General features: G+C 48.7%; 1 protein-coding gene across 1 annotated transcript in view; it reads left to right on the forward strand.

The window, feature by feature from the left end:
- SPRYD3 (SPRY domain containing 3) overlaps positions 1 to 17,276 on the forward strand; it is a gene marked incomplete at its 5' end in the record, with an annotated part of 18,684 nt that continues 1,408 nt past the window's right edge. Inside the window, 10 exons of the mRNA XM_031940183.1 lie at positions 1 to 188; positions 2,010 to 2,159; positions 3,134 to 3,209; positions 3,647 to 3,771; positions 4,146 to 4,281; positions 5,316 to 5,504; positions 14,971 to 15,120; positions 15,553 to 15,610; positions 16,643 to 16,762; positions 16,846 to 17,018. Of these exons, the coding sequence (XP_031796043.1) occupies positions 1 to 188; positions 2,010 to 2,159; positions 3,134 to 3,209; positions 3,647 to 3,771; positions 4,146 to 4,281; positions 5,316 to 5,504; positions 14,971 to 15,120; positions 15,553 to 15,610; positions 16,643 to 16,762; positions 16,846 to 17,018 (1,365 nt within the window). The remainder of the gene's footprint in view (positions 189 to 2,009; positions 2,160 to 3,133; positions 3,210 to 3,646; positions 3,772 to 4,145; positions 4,282 to 5,315; positions 5,505 to 14,970; positions 15,121 to 15,552; positions 15,611 to 16,642; positions 16,763 to 16,845; positions 17,019 to 17,276) is intronic.

A 17,276-nucleotide genomic window follows, 5' to 3' on the forward strand; every position in this document is an offset into this window, starting at 1 on the left:
CTCTTGGATTGGTCGCTTCTGGCGCCTGTCAGCGCGACATCGCTGATTGGCTACGGTGGGAGCACTGGGGGCGGGGCAAGTGTCTGGCCCAGTAGGAAGGGTGGGGACCCGGATGTCGGTGTTGGAGGCCTGGAGCCGATCGGCGGCGAGGGTCTGGCAGGCCCATGGAGGAGGACGAGGCTGCTGGGGTAGGCGGGGATCAGGGGGCGGGCTGCCTGCGGGGCTGGTGGGCGGGTGCTCAGCACCCCCGGCCCTGGACCGGGTTCCTGCGGTCTGGGCGAGGGAGGAACTGCTGTGGGCGCTGGGGGCCCTGCTGAGGGGGAGGGAGCTCGGGCGGCTGCCCCGGCCCCTGGGCGGGGGAGACGGAGAAGGGGCGGGGTGCGTCCTCCGTAACAGGGGTCCTGCAGGCCCGTGCAGGGGGCCTCCGTCTGAAATGGGGGTCAGGGGGCAGAGGTCCCGGGGCCCGGATGTGGGGGAGCGTCCGTCTGTAATGGGGGTCAGGGGGCAGAGGTCCCGGGGCCCGGATGTGGGGGAGCGTCCCTCTGTAATAGGGGGTCAGGGGGCAGAGGTCCCGGGGCCCGGATGTGGGGGAGCGTCCCTCTGTAATAGGGGTAAAAGTGCTGAGGCCCTGGGGGCCCCAGGTGGGGGAGCGTCCCTCTGAAATGGGGGTCAGGGGGCAGAGGTCCCGGGGCCCGGATGTGGGGGAGCGTCCGTCTGAAATGGGGGTCAGGGGGCAGAGGTCCTGGGGCCCGGATGTGGGGGAGCGTCCGTCTGTAATAGGGGTCAGGGGGCAGAGGTCCCGGGGCCCGGATGTGGGGGAGCGTCCGTCTGTAATGGGGGTCAGGGGGCAGAGGTCCCGGGGCCCGGATGTGGGGGAGCCTCCGTCTGTAATGGGGGTCAAAGTGCTGAGGCCCTGGGGGGGGGCAGAGGTCCCGGGGCCCGGATGTGGGGGAGCGTCCGTCTGAAATGAGGGTCAGGGGGCTGAGGTCCTGGGGTCCCCAGGTGGGGGAGCGTCCCTCTGTAATGGGGGTCAGGGGGCAGAGGTCCCACGACCCGGATATGGGGGAGCATCCGTCTGAAATGGGGGTCAGGGGGCAGAGGCCCTGGGGCCCGGATGTGGGAGAGCCTCCGTCTGTAATAGGGGTCAAAGTGCTGAGGCCCTGGGGTCCCCAGGTGTGGGAGCATCCGTCTGTAATGGGGGCCAGGGGCTGGGGTCCTCCCTTTGTAATGGGGTCCTGCAGGCCGGTGCAGGGGGCCTCCATCGCCTCCATCTGTTCTAGGAGTCCTGGAGGCCCATGGCTGGGAGCCTCTATCTGAAATAAGGATTAGGGGACTGAGGTCCTGATGCCCAGATGTGGGGGAGCCCCCATTTATAATAGGAGTCAGGGTGCTGAGGTCCTGGGGCCCACCTGTAGAAGGCCTCCCTCTGTGATGAGGATCAGGGGCCTGGGAAAACCTCCATATGTAACAAGAGTTGGGGCACTGAGGTCCTGGGGCCCAGCTGTGGGGGAGCCTCCCTCTGTAATGGGGGTCAGGGCCCCGTAGTGTTCCAATTTGGGCCAAAGTCTGACCGGGGCCTGACCCAGTACTACACCCTGGGACTTCACAGTCCTGTCCCTCAGTCATTCAGGAAGATTGTGTAAAGGGTCATTTAGGAAGTTTGCCTCTTCATTTCACAAACGAGGGTGCTGGGGATTTCTGTGGCCAGCGCTGACCACACTCTTTAGTGGTTTGGGAGATGAGGAACAAGATAATTCCCCTTTTCCCTCCCTTAACGGATAGGCAATGGGTTCGTGTAGTTGCTGTTGGGGTTTCGCTGTTGGGGGCCCAGGGAGCGCGGCTTGTTCCAGGAATCGGGGCATGTGCCAGCTTGTGCCGTTCCGCCTCGGGTAGAGTGAGGGCTCCTGACGGGGATCAAGCCTTCTGGAGTGAGAAAGCAGACCTCTGGCCTTCCTGTCACTGCCTCCTCTCCGAGGCCCCAGCTGAGGCCGATGCTTCGTTATCCCCAGCAGGCTGGCTCACTTGGACAAGATGGATGACCTCAACCTGCACTACCGGTTCTTGAATTGGCGGCGGCGAATAAGAGAGATCCGAGAGGTTCGGGCTGTCCGCTACCAGGAGAGATTCAAGCACATCTTGGTAGAGGGAGACACATTGAGGTGGGTGTGAGCAAGGGCTTTCATACCTTCCTTCTTGCCTGGGTTCTGGGAATGGAAAGGAAGAGGGGGATGGTTTCCGAAGGATCAGTCCAATGGGGTGGGATGTCAGTGGATCCTGCCCTTGGCCTGTGCTTCAGGGTTACTATGGACTGGGTCCCTGCCTGGTCCTGCATTGAAGAGGGGATCTTACTTTTCTTATCACCAGGATAGCTGGTGGCAGGCAACTCTCCCTCTGCCAGTGCCTCAAGGGACAGGGTGGAGGAGGTTGTCCTGCTTTAGAGGTGTGGGGTTTCCCGATTTGAACAATTCTATGTGTACCCAGAGGATGATGTTGGGGAGAACTCAAAGGTATTATGCCCCCTCCCCATGTCTTTCTTTCACCCTCTGCTTGCGTGTGTTTGTATATGCTTTCTCTCTTTCCCTGCTTGAGTCCCTTCCGTATCCCTTTTCCCAGCCCTAAGTTCTCTCCTAAAGTTGTCGCTGAAGGGGGAAGGAAATAGGGTTATTTAGCCTGGAGAAGAGAAGGCTGAGGAGAGGGGACTGAATAACCATCTTCAAATCAACGAAGGGCTTTGGTACAGAGGATAGAGACCAGCCGTTCTCCAGATCTACTGAGGACAGAGCCAGAGGAAAAGGGCTGAAGCCACAACATGAGGGATTGAGGTTAGACAGGGTTGTGAGATTCCATCTGGGCAACTAAGGGAGGCTTCAAATTGTGCTCCCCTGGAAACATGGAAGAAATCAGACCTCTGTGTGGTCTGAGTTAAAGCTTGAATGGAGGAAAGGGGAGGGCTGGGGTGACCTCTTAAGTATCTTGTAGTATATATACATCATGATACATATGATCCAGAACTGTGGGGCTGGTTTTTCAGTTCTTTCCCCTTTCCTTATGCCTGCCCCTTCAGGGGTAAATGTATTGAACTCTCCTTCCCTGGAGAGCTGGGTCAGTTAACTAATTTATTTTCCCTCCACAGTTACCATGGAAATTCTGGTGAAGTTGGCTGCTATGTGGCTCCCCGACCTCTGACAAAGGACAGCAATTATTTTGAGGTGATGGAGACAGTGGGTAGGGGTTGGTTGACCTTCAGTGGACTCCTTTTACCAAATTCTAGGCCTAGTCCTACTAGACTATTGTTTCAGGTCATAGGCTGTTGTAGTCCCTAAATCTGAGAAGAAGGTGACCTGGGTTCTTGCCATTTTTTCTTTTGATCATCTCCTTCCCTTCCTCAACCAAGCATATCATATCTTGACCTCCCTCACCTTCCATCTTATTTTCAATCCATTTCCTGGTACCCCTACATCTTATCTCAGTATCTCTCTCTAGTACCTTCCCTTTAATGGACCATGTCTCTTTCTTAGCCCTTACACTTCCATTTCTTCTCACCTAAACTCTGTTGAGCCCCTGATGCTTTTACTCACCTTACATCTAATTCTTCTAATCCTTGGATATCCTCAGCACCTGCTGATTATATTTCTTTTCCCCTTAGGTGTCAATTGTGGACAGTGGGGTGCGGGGCACCATTGCTGTGGGGCTGGTTCCTCAGTACTACAGCCTAGACCACCAGCCTGGCTGGCTGCCTGACTCAGTTGCCTACCATGCTGATGATGGCAAGTGAGTAGCTTGCTCGGGCCTTCAGAGCTCTCTGCTAGGAACAGGGGTAGTGGGGGTTTTGTGCTACGGGAAGTGACTGAGGTGGATGCATCCTAGAACAGGAGACTTCCTCTCCCTCAGATGCTGAGAGCCCACTAAAAGGGGGAGGAGAGGAGATAGGATTTCTTCCTACTGGGCACTGCCAGTGGGGAGAGAAAGACAGGACACTGAAGATTACCAAGATGAACATGAAAAGGAGTGACTTCTGGACCCAGCAGGGCTGTGGCATGGGGAGGATTAGGTTTAGTGGACAGAGGACGAGTCCGGGAAGGGCCCTCCCCTTTGCTCCATGTCTCAGCTTTTGCCTTTCTATTTATTTATCCATCTGTCTGTAGGCTGTATAGTGGCCGAGCCAAAGGCCGCCAGTTTGGGACGAAATGTAGCTCTGGGGACCGGATTGGCTGTGGCATCGAGCCCGTCTCCTTTGATGTGCAGACAGCTCAGATCTTCTTTACTAAGAATGGGAAGCGGGTGAGTGGGGGTCAGTGCCCTGTGAGAGGAGCTAGCCAGGGCTTGCAGGCTTCCCAAGGTGGGACGGGACCATACCGTGGTCACAAGCCATGAGTCAACCTTTTTTCAGTGATCCCTGGGACAGCACTGAGGGAATTGTTTGGCCCACTGCATCATCAGTACCACCCTGTCTTGAGCTTTAGGGTGAAATCAAGGTAGAGAAGGTATGGTCTCAGCCATCAGAAAGCCCCCAATGTGCTGAAGGAGATAGACAAATCGTATATAGCATGCAGAGAGAGAAGGCCCCGAGTTGCCTCCCAGGGCACTGACCCAGAGCTGCATGACCAGAGCCTTCACAACTGGGGATGGTGAGAAGTAGAGGGCATCCCTGAGGACAGAGGGAGCAGAATGTGCTTTGGCCATTGAAGGTGCCCTTCTTGGACTTTTAGACTTGAAATAACTTTGTGGCTTCTATCCTTCCTTTGTACATCTTGTCTGATGTTCCTTTGCCTCCATTTGGATTTCTCATCCCTTCAGAGAAGGGTTTATAGGGAAGGTTTAGGGGCAGACAGAGCTCTCAATCTCTAGATAGGTTTCCCAAAGTCTAGGATTGCTTCAGGACCCCAGGCCCAGATGCTGAGCCTCAGTTTTAGTCCCAATAATAGCTGCCCATCTCTGTCATTAATTTTGGGCAAGACATTGAGCCTTCTTGTCCCTCATCTGTGAAGTGCAGATGATATGTCTCTAACCCATTTTGTGGGGGTGCTGAGATGTGTGGGGAGATATAGTGGGTGATGTCAAGGAAGTAGTGCTTGATTTGATGTCAGTAGATCTGGGCTTGAATGGTCTCTGATACTTACTTACCATGTGATCTCTCTGAGCCTCTGTCTTTGTTAGTAAAGTAAATTGCCCTACCCCCTTTATTACAGTTATTGTGAAGAAAGTTTTGTAAACCTTTAAGCATTAAAGAAATGGGACTTATTAATATTTCCTATATAAGTAAGGCAGTATTTCTTATTTCTTAAACCCTGTGGGTCCGTTCTCTTGTCTTACAGGTGGGCTCTACCATTATGCCTGTGTCCCCAGATGGACTCTTCCCTGCGGTGGGCATGCATTCCCTGGGGGAAGAAGTGCGGTTACACCTGAATGCCGAACTGGGCAGTGAAGAGGATGATAGTGTGATGATGGTGGACAGTTATGAGGATGAGTGGGGACGGTTACATGATGTCAAAGTATGTGGAACGGTGAGTTGGGGACTGCCTTCGGGGATGCAGTATGGAGCAGTGGAATTGGGAAGATGGCAAGACTTACACTAGCAGGGGGACCATCACAGTTTGATTGCCCAGTTTTGTCTTCCATACCCCTTTCTGTTAATCCTTCTTTGTGTCAGTCCCTAGTCTTTGTATGTCACATAGATGTGAATGAATGTCCCTAGATTAGAAAGATCTCCTTAAAGAACTGAAGCTTTGGACGATAAGGAGATTAATGTCAATCAATCCTGTTGTGTCCCAAGATGTGATTCCCTAAGCTGTATTCTCTGCTTCTTTCTATGTGTATGCTACGTAATTTGGGAGCAGGGTGATTGTAGTAACTGCATTTAATTCTTTGGTCTCTGAAATCAGTATTTTTTCTTTTTGTGTGTCTTCCTTGATGCTTTTAACTTCTCGTTACTCAAGGTTCCCTATATTCATCTTGTTTATGTTTAGAGGAACACGTCTTATTTGAAGGCAGAATACCTGAATTTCATTTTGTTTAACATTTTAATACTGCTGGTTTTGGCTCTCTCTACTTAGCTTTGTAAGACTATAAGACATAAAAATGTAGATTTAAAATAAATTTGCATGGTTGTAAATCATTCTTCCTCCTCCAGGCAGACAGATTTATTTCCACGATTCTCTGGACTTCAGATCCTAGGAAACACATAGACTATTAAAAATCAGGACATTTTTTCTTCAACAAAGGTTGAGCCCACAGTTCCAGGTCCTAGGGTGGCTACTCAGGATTTCCCTGGTCTACTACCTGACCCTAGGTGGGTGGATGTGACCTTTTGCACATGCCAGTCTCACCAGAAACTCTCTTAGAAACCATGATGTTCTCAGGATAATGTTCTGTGATTGAAAACACAATGGTAGCCTAGTGGAGTGTCCATTGTAAGAAAGGTCCCCAGCAAACTGGAATTCTGGGTGAATCGGGCCTAGGACAGGTGAGGAGAGGAGGGAGCACCTTTGCTACAGTGGGGATGGTGCTACCCATCCTGTGTTGGGGTTTGAGGACTAGAGGTTCTGTGTTGTCTTATAAGATACCCATCCCTTTGACCCTTACCAATTTTCTTTCTTTCCTCCCCTTCCTCATCATTTTGACAACATCTGCAAAACTGAACTTAGTACAAAGCCAGGAAGATATTTCAGTTTTCAAGTTTGCATCTCTGACCTTTCCTTAGGGAGTTTTTTCCTGGCATTCTCTTGCTGCCCTCTCATGCCTGGACCTGTCCTTGCTCCCCTCCCAAAGTACTCCAGCTCCTCCCAACCAATCCTTTCTAATTGATGGAAGATCCTGTCCACATTTATAAATAGTCTTCCCTCCTTCCTGCCTCTACTCCCTTCCTTTCCCTGGGCCCCCTCCCCAACACCCCTGCAGGCTCAGGAACGCTTTCCTTCTGTTGTGGGCTGTTGAGCTTGGCTCTTCTCTCCTATTCCCATCCCTTCTTTGGGAACAGCATTGCAGGAATCCTATTCCTGAGTAATTTTTTTCTCTCTGGCACTCACACCTAAGGCATCGCTCCCCAGGGCCTTGGGCCACCACAGTCTTCTCAACTGTGTCTTGAATTGAAGAGACTTCACTATCCTTATTTATTTTTTCCCTAGTCCCAAATATGATCATTTTCTTTCCTTTTAACTACCACAGTTTTATCATCTAACTCTAAAGAGTTGTTAGTCTATAAGGACCTGGGAGGAATCATCTTGGCCATATTCTTGCCTCCTGTTTCAGGCTTTCAGAAAAAGAGAATACCACCATTAGTTTGCCTGTCTTTTGTAATTTTCACTGTTGGTAAATCCTTACTCATGTCAGCGCTAGAAGAAATGTTTTTTGAGGCTTTGTTGCCTTGTGCTCTTGGTGGAGATGGAGGACAAACAGAACCTTTCCTCTGTCAAATATCCTTTTAAAACAGAGGTTCTTAACCTCTTAACCCTTGAGAGCCCCTGGTACCTAAGAGGTGCATGGGTAGATTTCAGGGAGTCCTGGAACTTTTGTGTGTGTGTGTGTGTTTTCTGGTGGTATTTTATTTTTCCAAATACATGTAAAGATAGTTTTCAACATTCATTTGTTTTTTTACTTTTCAAAAAATTAATTATAATTTTTTATTGACAGTACATATGCATGGGTAATTTTTTACAACATTATCCCTTATACTCACTTTTGTTCTGATTTTTCCCTTCCCTCCCTCCACCCCCTCCCCTAAATGGCAGGCAGTCATCTTATTCATTCAACATTCATTTTTGTAAGGTTGTGTTCTACATTTTTCTCCTTTCTTTACCTCCTCCTTCCTCAAGACAGCAAACAATCTGATATAGATTCAATATGTGCATATTTAATTAATAATTATATATATTCATATATAATTAAATTAATAATTTGTGTGATGATTAGATAATTAAATATTCCATATTTGTTATGTTGTGCAAGAAAAATCAGATCAAAAAAAATGGTAAAACTTCAATATACATTCAGTCTTCATAGTTCTCTCTCTGGGTATGATTGGCATTTTCCATTCCAAGTCTATATGGAATTGTCTTGAATCACTGCATTGTTGAGAAGAGCCAAGTCCATTATGATTGATCATCATATAATCTTATTGCTGTATACGATTTACTCAGCATTAGTTCATGTAAGTCCTTCTAGGATTTTCTGAAATCAGCCTGCTCATCATTTCTTAATAGAGCCAATAATATTCCATTACATTCATATACCATAACTTAACCAGTCATTCCCTAACTGATGGGCATTCACTTAGTTTCCAGTTCCTTGCCACTATAAAAAGGGCTGCTACAAATGGTTTTGCACATGTGGGTCCTTTTCCCTTTTTTATGATCTCTTAGGGATATAGGCCCAGTAGAGACACTGCTGTATCAAAGGGTATGCAGTTTAGTAGTCTTTTGGGCATAGCTTCAAGTTGCTCTCCAGAATGGTTGAATTCCACCAATTCTGCCAACAATGCATAGTGTTGGAATTTGATTTTAAAAATATTTTGGGAGGCAGCTAGGTAATGCTGGATTGAGCACTGACCCAGAAGTCAGGAGGACTTGAGTTCAAATTTGGCCTCAGCTACTTGATACTTTCTAGCTATGTGACTCTGGACAAGTCACTTAACCCTGATTGCCTCACCAAAAAATAAATAAATACAATTACTTCAATGTAATTTGTTTCCTTTGTGAGCCTATGTATTTTATGCCTTCAAAAATGTGATTCTGAGAAGGGTCCATAGGTTTTACCAGACCATGGAAGAGAAGCCCTATGTTTGAAATCATGAAATAGGAAAGGAGCTTGGAGCTGAAAGGTGGGACTTGGCCAGAGCTCCATAGAGCAGGTAAGTAAGTGGCAGAGCTAGGAAGAGCATCCAGCCCTGGCTTCCCCTGCCAGATATGGAGCTCGTGATTTGGGAACCTACATCAAGATATTATATGTACAGAGCACTGTCAGACTGTTGCTTCTGCCTCCGGTTTCTATTCAGTTTTTTTTTTTTTTTTTTTTTTTTTCTCTTCCTCCTAAGATAAAGCTCGAGTCCTTGAACTTAACTCTCCTTTCTGGCAGCCCCTACCCCCTTCCTTTTGGCACTTGAGTTCATGTGAGTGCTTCTACATTCTCTCTTCTCTCCAGCTCATTTTGGGGGGCTCCTCCCAAAAGAATCTGAAACATTCCTCCCTCTTTTTCCCTGCCCAGTTTTGCTTTAATAATCCTTCAATTGATGGGTACCCACTTTGTTTCCAATTCTTTGCTCCCACAACTAGTGTTGTTATGAATTTTTTGGCATATAATGATCATTCCTTTTTGTCTTGAAGAAGTAGTGAGGCTGCCGGGTCAAAGGAAATGGTTGGACAATTTAGTCTCTTTTCTTGCTTAATTCTAAATTGCTCTCTGGAAGAGTTCCATGAACAGAGAATTAGTGTGTGTTTCTTCCTTCAACTCCAACATTGACTGTTTCCAGTTTTTGTCCTTTTAACCAGATTGTGTGGTGAGAAAGCTAAAAGCTTGGAATTGTTTTAAATTGCATTTCTCTTACTGTTTGTGATCTGACCCATGGCTTCATCGGGTGGGTCTGGGAAGTGAATCTGGTGTTTGTTCATATCTTTTGCTTATTCGGTGATTCTTGCTCCCTGAGATGGATTTCACTTTTTTATTCTTCAAAACCATGCCCCTAAGCTCTAACTTTCTCTGAGAATTGCTAAGTGGTAGTGAAGGCAGACACACCTGCCTTCTCCTTGCCTCCAGGCTTAGTGCTATGAGGTAATGCTTGGGGAGGGGAAGGCAGCTCTGGGGGATTAGACTCATTTCATTCTTTATTCCTGTTGGAAACTCCTTTTGACAACTCCTTAGAGACAGGGCAACGTATACAAAGTGGAGTGAGTACTGGCCCCCACCCTGGGGTTATGGGGTAGGGGGAGGAGCCCTTCATGGAGACCCACCCCAGAAGGAAACCGTGTTGAAGCCTGACCTATTCATGTTCATGTTTTCTGTGTAGCTGTTGGGGAAGAGAGGGGAGAGAAGAGAGCAGAGGGCCCTGGGGCGCTGAGCCTTTGCTTGCTCTTGTCACAGGGGATTAGGGTCTGGGCTGGCAAGCTGAGAGGGCAGGTGCCAATAAGGGAAAGGAAGCAGGGAAGGTGGTGATGGATTGGGGGCAAGGGGTGTGGGGAAGGGAGCAGGTTTTAGGAGGCACTTCTCAGTTCTACTGCTCTGTAGCATCGGCCCATTGTTTGTCTTTCCTAGGCCTCCAGGGCTTTCTTAGAGAAGGATTGCTAAACTGGTCCCCAAGCCCTTTATAATGGAGGTCTTGGTGGTATAGACTAGCCCAAAGGGGAAGATTTCATTTTTGATTCACTGGGATTAAGCAAATAGTTTACTGGACAGTGGAATAAATTTGGAATTATACAGGAAGAGCTAACAATCAGTGGTTGGGGAGCAGGTAGGTGGGAGATGATAGTAGAAAGGAATGAGAGGGGCTCTGAGCACCTTCAGTGGCCATACGTTCCTGAGGGACTGGCATCTCTAATTTTGGATAGTACATTGAGAGGACTGCTGACAGCCCTCTTCAAGAAAAATGCAGTGTATACATTGTTTTTTCTGGATTTTTTTTCCCTCTCTTTTATAAGAAATCTTTTTTTTGGGGGGGGGGGGGAAGAGCAGAGAAGAGGAATATTTGGGGAAATTTTAGATATAAAAACAAAATAAATCAATGAAATCTAAATAAACTATAGCACCCATCCTATCACATTACAGACTCTATTCAGTTCAGTTCAATGAAGTTGAAGATAGGCTCTTGAAAAATCAGACTAGGGGCACCCAGAGGCAATAGAAATATGTCTGGCGGGCAGAAGGGGGTTGCAGCATCAGCCCACAAACGTTTACTAGCATCAGTTGGGAATGTGAAGCTAACAAAAGGGAATGGTTTCTACTTTCAAAGAACCACCATCCTTCTGGGGACAGGGACAATATTGGTGCATAAATGTAAATGCATACATAGTAAATATAAAATGTAACTTTAGTACGGACATCAGGAGAGGCCTCCTGGAAGAGGGGTCCTGTGAGCTGAAGCTCTACATTCTAAGAGGCAGAGAGGAGGAAGGCACGCTTCTCAGGGTTGGCAGATGGCCCATGCAAAAGCACCCAAGTGTTGTGGATGAGAAACACATTGGACAGCTTGGCTGCAGCTTGGGATATGTGAAGAGAAGGACTATGTAATGTGCTAGCAACTGGGTGTCCAACTGATGAGTGAGTGTTTTATCCCAGGATTTTGAGAGAGTCATGGGGCTCATTGAGCAAGGAAATGACATGATAAAGCCAGTGAATTAGGAAAATTACTTTTGCAGCTGTGTCTCTTTTTAGAGAGAATATTGAGGTGGGGAGATCTTTACGAGGCTCTTGGGTCCTTAGAGAAGTGGGAAGGGCCTGAGTTAGAGGTGGAGGTTGTGCCCTTGGAGAAAAGGCACTGTGTATTACCAGTGGTGAAGCTCCCATTCAGCAGGAAGGTCAACATTTAAAATTTTGTATACCTGGCAGAGGTTAGCCGAGTAACAAGAGAGAAGAATAACCAAAGCATTTATGAAGTGATTTTTGTATACCAGGTGCTGGGAATACAAATACAAAATCAAGGATCCCTGAGAGGTGTTTCTGGGTAACAGAGAAATAATGTGTGAAGACTTAAGGGATTTGATTGACATGTCCTCTCCAGAAGCTGTGGTGGTGTTGGTTTGATGTTAGTTCCTAGAGCAAAAAATGAAAAGGGCAGGAATTGGGACTGGCCGATTTGAGCAGACCCACACCCCCCCAGGATGGGAGTTCCCACAGCAGTAGCTGAGTAGGATGACTGAGGCCGAGGAGGGTATGGGCAGCTCAACCCTACACTCCTCAGCCACACAGGAGCGAGCCAGACAAGGCGCAGGGTGATCAGTAACTCTTCTGTGGAGGCTGTCAACCGACTTGGACAAAACTCACATAGGATGACAGAGCGTGGGTGGGTTACAGTGTGTCCTAGAGAGCTTCCAGACTGGTGAAGTAGAGTAGTGTGTCACAATGAGATCTTTCATTGTCTGTAGAGACCCATGAGATCCAATGATAGAGAACAGAGACTTGGAGAGGGAGGGAGAAAAAGGGAGAGAGGAAGAGAGAATGATTTATTATAGTTATCTGTGTTTGTCAAGCCTCTGAGAAAGTAGGAGCAGTATTTCTTTCAGTGCCTAGCACAGTGCTCTGTAAACAGCTTTGTTAAGGCACAGGTCAGTTCTTCGAGAGCCTCCACAGCTGTGGATCACAACATCTGAAGGAGCTGCAGGGCAGCCTTTGCTGACACAGGTGTTGCGGACTGGGAATGAGATAAGTTGGAGGCCGAGGGAAGGGGAGAGAGGTCAGACCAGCAACGGCCTCTCAGTCTTCTTGTATCATCCTCTCACAAGAGGAGATCCATTCCGGGTTGGATCTCCAGCAGCCACTGTCAGATGGCTCCCATGAATTCCAGCAGCTCCCATGTATTCCAACACAGTTTCTGTCTTTTCTCAGTTTTTGGGTATTGCATAGGACAGGAGAAAGGTATAATCAAAAGAGAATCCTACCCTGTCTATTCCTATCACCACAGTAATACTTCTTCCTGAGGAAGCAGAACAGATTGGATTAGAACAGAAGATTTAGGCTTTTTTATGCTTCTCTATTCTTCACCTTCCCCCACCCACCCACACACAATTTTTCTCATCCATCTGAACTGGTTGAAGAAAGATTGATTTTTAGGGTACCATAGAGACTTGGGAAGAAGTTGGTGGTTTTTTCTGGGATAGGAGAAAGCTGAAAGTACAGGACAAAAAGTTCTGTAGCGGAAGACATGTCTAGGTTTTCCAGGATTTAGGAGGGATTTATGCAGAATACTCATGTCTCCTATATTATTACATTCCAGATACATCTAGAGATCTTTTGATTTCCCCCATTTCCTGGCTTATGGAATTTCCTTAGTTTTTCTAGTCCATAAAGCCTCATGTTCCTTGGACAAAACTACAACAGCTGCCCTCCCTAGGGCTGGGGCAGAGGGGAATTTTGAAGCATGTTTTTCTCGGGGATTGAGGTCTGGACTAGATGTCTCTTGGCCTGGGATTGGGGAACGTTGTGTTTCCTACATTAGGGCCAATTGAATAGTGTGGGTTAAGGGCAGCTGTGGTGTGGGGTCCCCTACTCCCATTCCCAGTGCTGCAGTATTGGAAGGAAATGATAAACTGGGAGTGCTCTTGAAAGAGGAAAATAGCCACTCTTTATCCTGCCTTTTCTCCTGACCCCTTTGCCTGCTGGCCCCACAAAGCCTAGAAGAAGGGGACACTGAGCCCAGCTGATGGGAAAGATGAGGCCTGTGTGAGAAGCAGGGAGGAAAGGAAGGCCAGGGGAATACCACACAGGTCATTCGTGCTGAAGAGATGGAATAAAGGAATGAGTAGCGTTAGGAGAAGACACCCTGGAGGATAAGAGAGTAGAGCCAGCCGGAAAGGTCTGGAGCAGGTGAGGAGCAGATCTGCTGCTGTAATGGAACTGAAGCTGAGGTGGGAGTCTCTGCCTGTAAGAGGCTATTTGACAGCTTCTCCTGTGACATGGGAGGAAGGGAGAGCTCGTGGGGAACAGCAGGCTTTGTCCCAAACTCTGCCTGCCTCCTCCCGGTCTCACAGCATCTCTTCTCAGGGGAGGCTGGGCAGCCAGGTTTGAGGTAGTGGAGCTTTGGGAACAGAAAGCCAAGGGAAAATTGTGCTCCCTCCTTCCTTCATCTCTGAAGCCTTAGGAGAAAGGCCGAGAATAACTTTGGGTGTGTTGCATTAGGGGACGGAGTAGGCAAGAGATCCCCCTGTCATTGAAGCTAGGGGACAGTAAAAGGATTCCAGAGGGTTCTAGAAATCTCAAGACGTGCGAGGGTTGGTGATTTTCCTGAGCACAAATTTTTTTTTTCAGGGGAGGTGGATCTCAGGGGGTAGTTCTGGCTAATTAAAAGGGGATTAAGGAATCCCAGGTGATATTGGAAGAAGGGAGTGAGTCATAGTCTTCTGTTACCATGGCAGCTGATAAATATACACACCCAAGGTGGGGGTGTTCAATCATGCCCAAGGAGTGCCATTGTGGGAGTAAGGAGCCCCAAGAATCCACAAGCCATCTCCCGCTTCCCTTAGCAATTTGAAGAGGGATGGAGGCTAGGAAGAGGAGTTTTTCATTCCAAACTTGAGGATAAAGTTGAGGGAAGGGGCCCCTGAATGAAAAGGAGGATGCCAGAAGCATTTTGGATTTGACCTCTCTCCTTCTCTGCCTTAAATTTGAGTGGTACCAGGAGTCCCAGGGCCTACGTTCCCTTGGCTTTTTCCTGGCCCAGTAGCAAGGAGATGACCCTGAAAAATTGTGTCAGTCCCAACCCAGACAGAAGGCTCTTGGTCTTCTTCCTCCAGCATCTGGAGTTCCTCTTTCCCCTGTCCCCCTTCTGGCTCTCTCAGGCCAGACCAGCATCATACCTAAATTGCTCTTAGTGCATTGCCTGGTTTCCTGTACAACTTCCCTGCTTCTCTTCCCCCTTAAAAGTTAAGGCTCCTCTCAGACATGGAGAAGCAAACCACACTGGCTGGAAGATGGTGACATGGGCAGGGTAGACGTGGCTACCTCGTGAAGATTCCTCTGGTTGGCTCAGCCATTAACCTTGGTTTTTGTGCTATTCCTCACTCTTAAGCCAGTAATATGAGAAAAATGTTGACCAACCCCAAGAGAACTCTAGCTCAGGGAACAAGCTGGGGAGCAGCAGGGAGGAAGTGATTCCAGTCCTGTTTAGCCACATCTAGTACTGTTTCCCAAGCCTGCTCCTAGACATTCAGGCTTATTGTCCCTCTAGCAGCCCACCCTGTTCTCAGAGAAGACTTAAGTTTCCTTGGCACTGAAGTTTGGGGTGGGTTTTTTAGCATCAACCACCCTATCATTGCCTGCTTCCCTCCACAGCTGCTGGAGTATGTGGGGAAGGGCAAGAGCATCATTGATGTGGGGCTGGCCCAAGCCCGCCACCCGCTCAGCACTCGAAGTCACTACTTTGAGGTGGAGATTGTAGACCCCGGGGAAAAGTGCTACATTGCCTTGGGGCTGGCAAGAAAGGTGAGGAGTAGACCTAAAATGGAGCGGGAGGGCTAGGGTGGGCCTAACTTGCCCCTGTGGCTATGGGAGGGAAGAATGGGGGGGGGTGGGTGCAGAGCCACAACTGGAGGCTAGGTTTGCCTGAGAAGATGGAAGAGCTTCCTTTTGCACACATGTGCACAGTCATACATATACCTTCTCAGGCCTACCTACATAGAGTCACAGACCCAAGGACTTGGTGCCCAAAGAGTACCAGCTCTTGTGCTTCGGTCCTTTGGCATTTGAGCACCCTGTCATTTCTCCTAACACTCACTCTCACGTGGGGAAGTTTTGGCTGGGGTGGGGGTGGGTGATTGGCATTTTTTACAAGGTTCAAACGTGGGTGGAGAAAGTTTGGGGAGGGCCTTTCCCCTTTCCCAGTACCCCAGACCTCTCTCTTCCTGCCTTGGCCAGGATTATCCCAAGAATAGGCATCCTGGCTGGAGTAGAGGTTCCGTGGCATATCATGCAGGTAATTGGAGGGATCTGGGTCCTTGGGTTGGGGGTGAGGGCCTTTTCCTCCCTCCCTGGGTCTACCTTGGAGGAAGCTGGGGGTGGGGGTGGGGAATGATGTAGGGAACATGATATCATGGAGGGAAAACCTTATGTTTCTGTGTGTCAATCCGTGCCCCTCATCCCTACCCCACCTCTGAGCCTGCTCTTCTTCTTCCCTCCCTTCTACCCTGAGTGTTCTGCCTTATTTCTGTTCCACTTCTCTGAACACTTGGGTATTTTTCCTCCCAGCCCTAGGAGCAAGACGGAAGGGGGGGACCTGGGGGCCAAGCTCTGGGACATTCCAGGGCTCTGAGTTGGCTTTCTCCCTACCCCACCCCTGCAGATTCCTTTTTTTTTTTTTTTCTTGTGTTTTGTTCCCTTTAAACACTTTTTTCCAAACTAAAATTTTCTTTTGAATGTTTTCTTTTTTGGTATTACAAACCTGACAGACATCAGAACAGAAAATGAGGATTCTATGAGAGACATGAATTCCTCATGAGCTTATTTATTTCTTAAAGTCCATATTACATTTAACCTGATAGTCCCAGCACTCACTGGTTTACTTCAGTGATCCACTGTTACACTTCTGCTCCTTCTGTCTTTTTAAATGTGTCATTTGGAGTCCCCTTGAGGGGCCACATTCTCCCTGTCTCTTCACTGCTTACTTTGGGCCATCTATCCCTTAGGCCAATTCCCTGGAGCTCTCCATTTTCCAATCCCTCAGATGACCAGTCTGAAGTAGACTTGAAGCTGGAAATTCTGGATTTCAGGTCCCTATTTGACCTCTGACAAGCTGTGTGACTGTTAAGCAGATGACTTTTAACTTCTCTGAACCCACATCCTCATGAATAAGATGAGGCCCATAAAGCTTGCACACTCCACAGGATCCTCGAAGGGTTTTTGTAAAGTTGATGGGATCTCTTCAAAAACGCATTAAAGTAACAACTAAACCTTCGGCCCACCTCCCCACAAATGAGTCTTTTTCTCTCCCTCTGCCTCTCTTAACTAGATGATGGAAAGATCTTCCATGGCAGTGGTGTAGGGGACCCTTTTGGGCCACGCTGTTATAAAGGAGATATCATGGGCTGTGGGATCATGTTTCCCCGAGATTACATTTTGGACAGTGAAGGTGAGTAGGTGGGAGGAAGGAAGGGGGGGGTGAAGCACAGACCTTGGGGACAGGACCCCAGCCCCTGCTCCCTGCTCTCCTAGGAGACAGTGATGACAGTTGTGACACGGTGATCCTGTCTCCCACTCCTCGAGCCGTCCGAAATGTAATGTACCTACACCAGGAGGGGGAGGAAGAAGAGGAGGAGGAGGAGGAAGAAGAGGAAGAAGAAGATGGGGAAGAGATGGAGCAAGAGCATGAGGGAAAAAAGGTGGTGGTAAGTATGGGCAGCTGAGTATTTTGAGGGAGGCAATAGGAGGGACTTTGGGGGACACTAAGATGTTGGGGAGCTGGGCTGGGGCTTGGAGGAAGCCACAGGAGAGAGTGGCCCTGGGTCAGCCCTGGGCAAGGATGTTCTGGGTAGCCGGCCCCAGCACGCCCCCTCGTGGCTGCTCTGTGCTGCTGCCCCCAGTGTGCCTCCTCCCTGTGGGGGCATGGGGAAGGCTCCCTCAGGGCTGGGAGCACTTCAGACGCA

The sequence above is a fragment of the Sarcophilus harrisii genome, chromosome 5 (genome assembly GCF_902635505.1).
Source record: "Sarcophilus harrisii chromosome 5, mSarHar1.11, whole genome shotgun sequence".
NCBI lineage: Eukaryota > Metazoa > Chordata > Mammalia > Dasyuromorphia > Dasyuridae > Sarcophilus > Sarcophilus harrisii.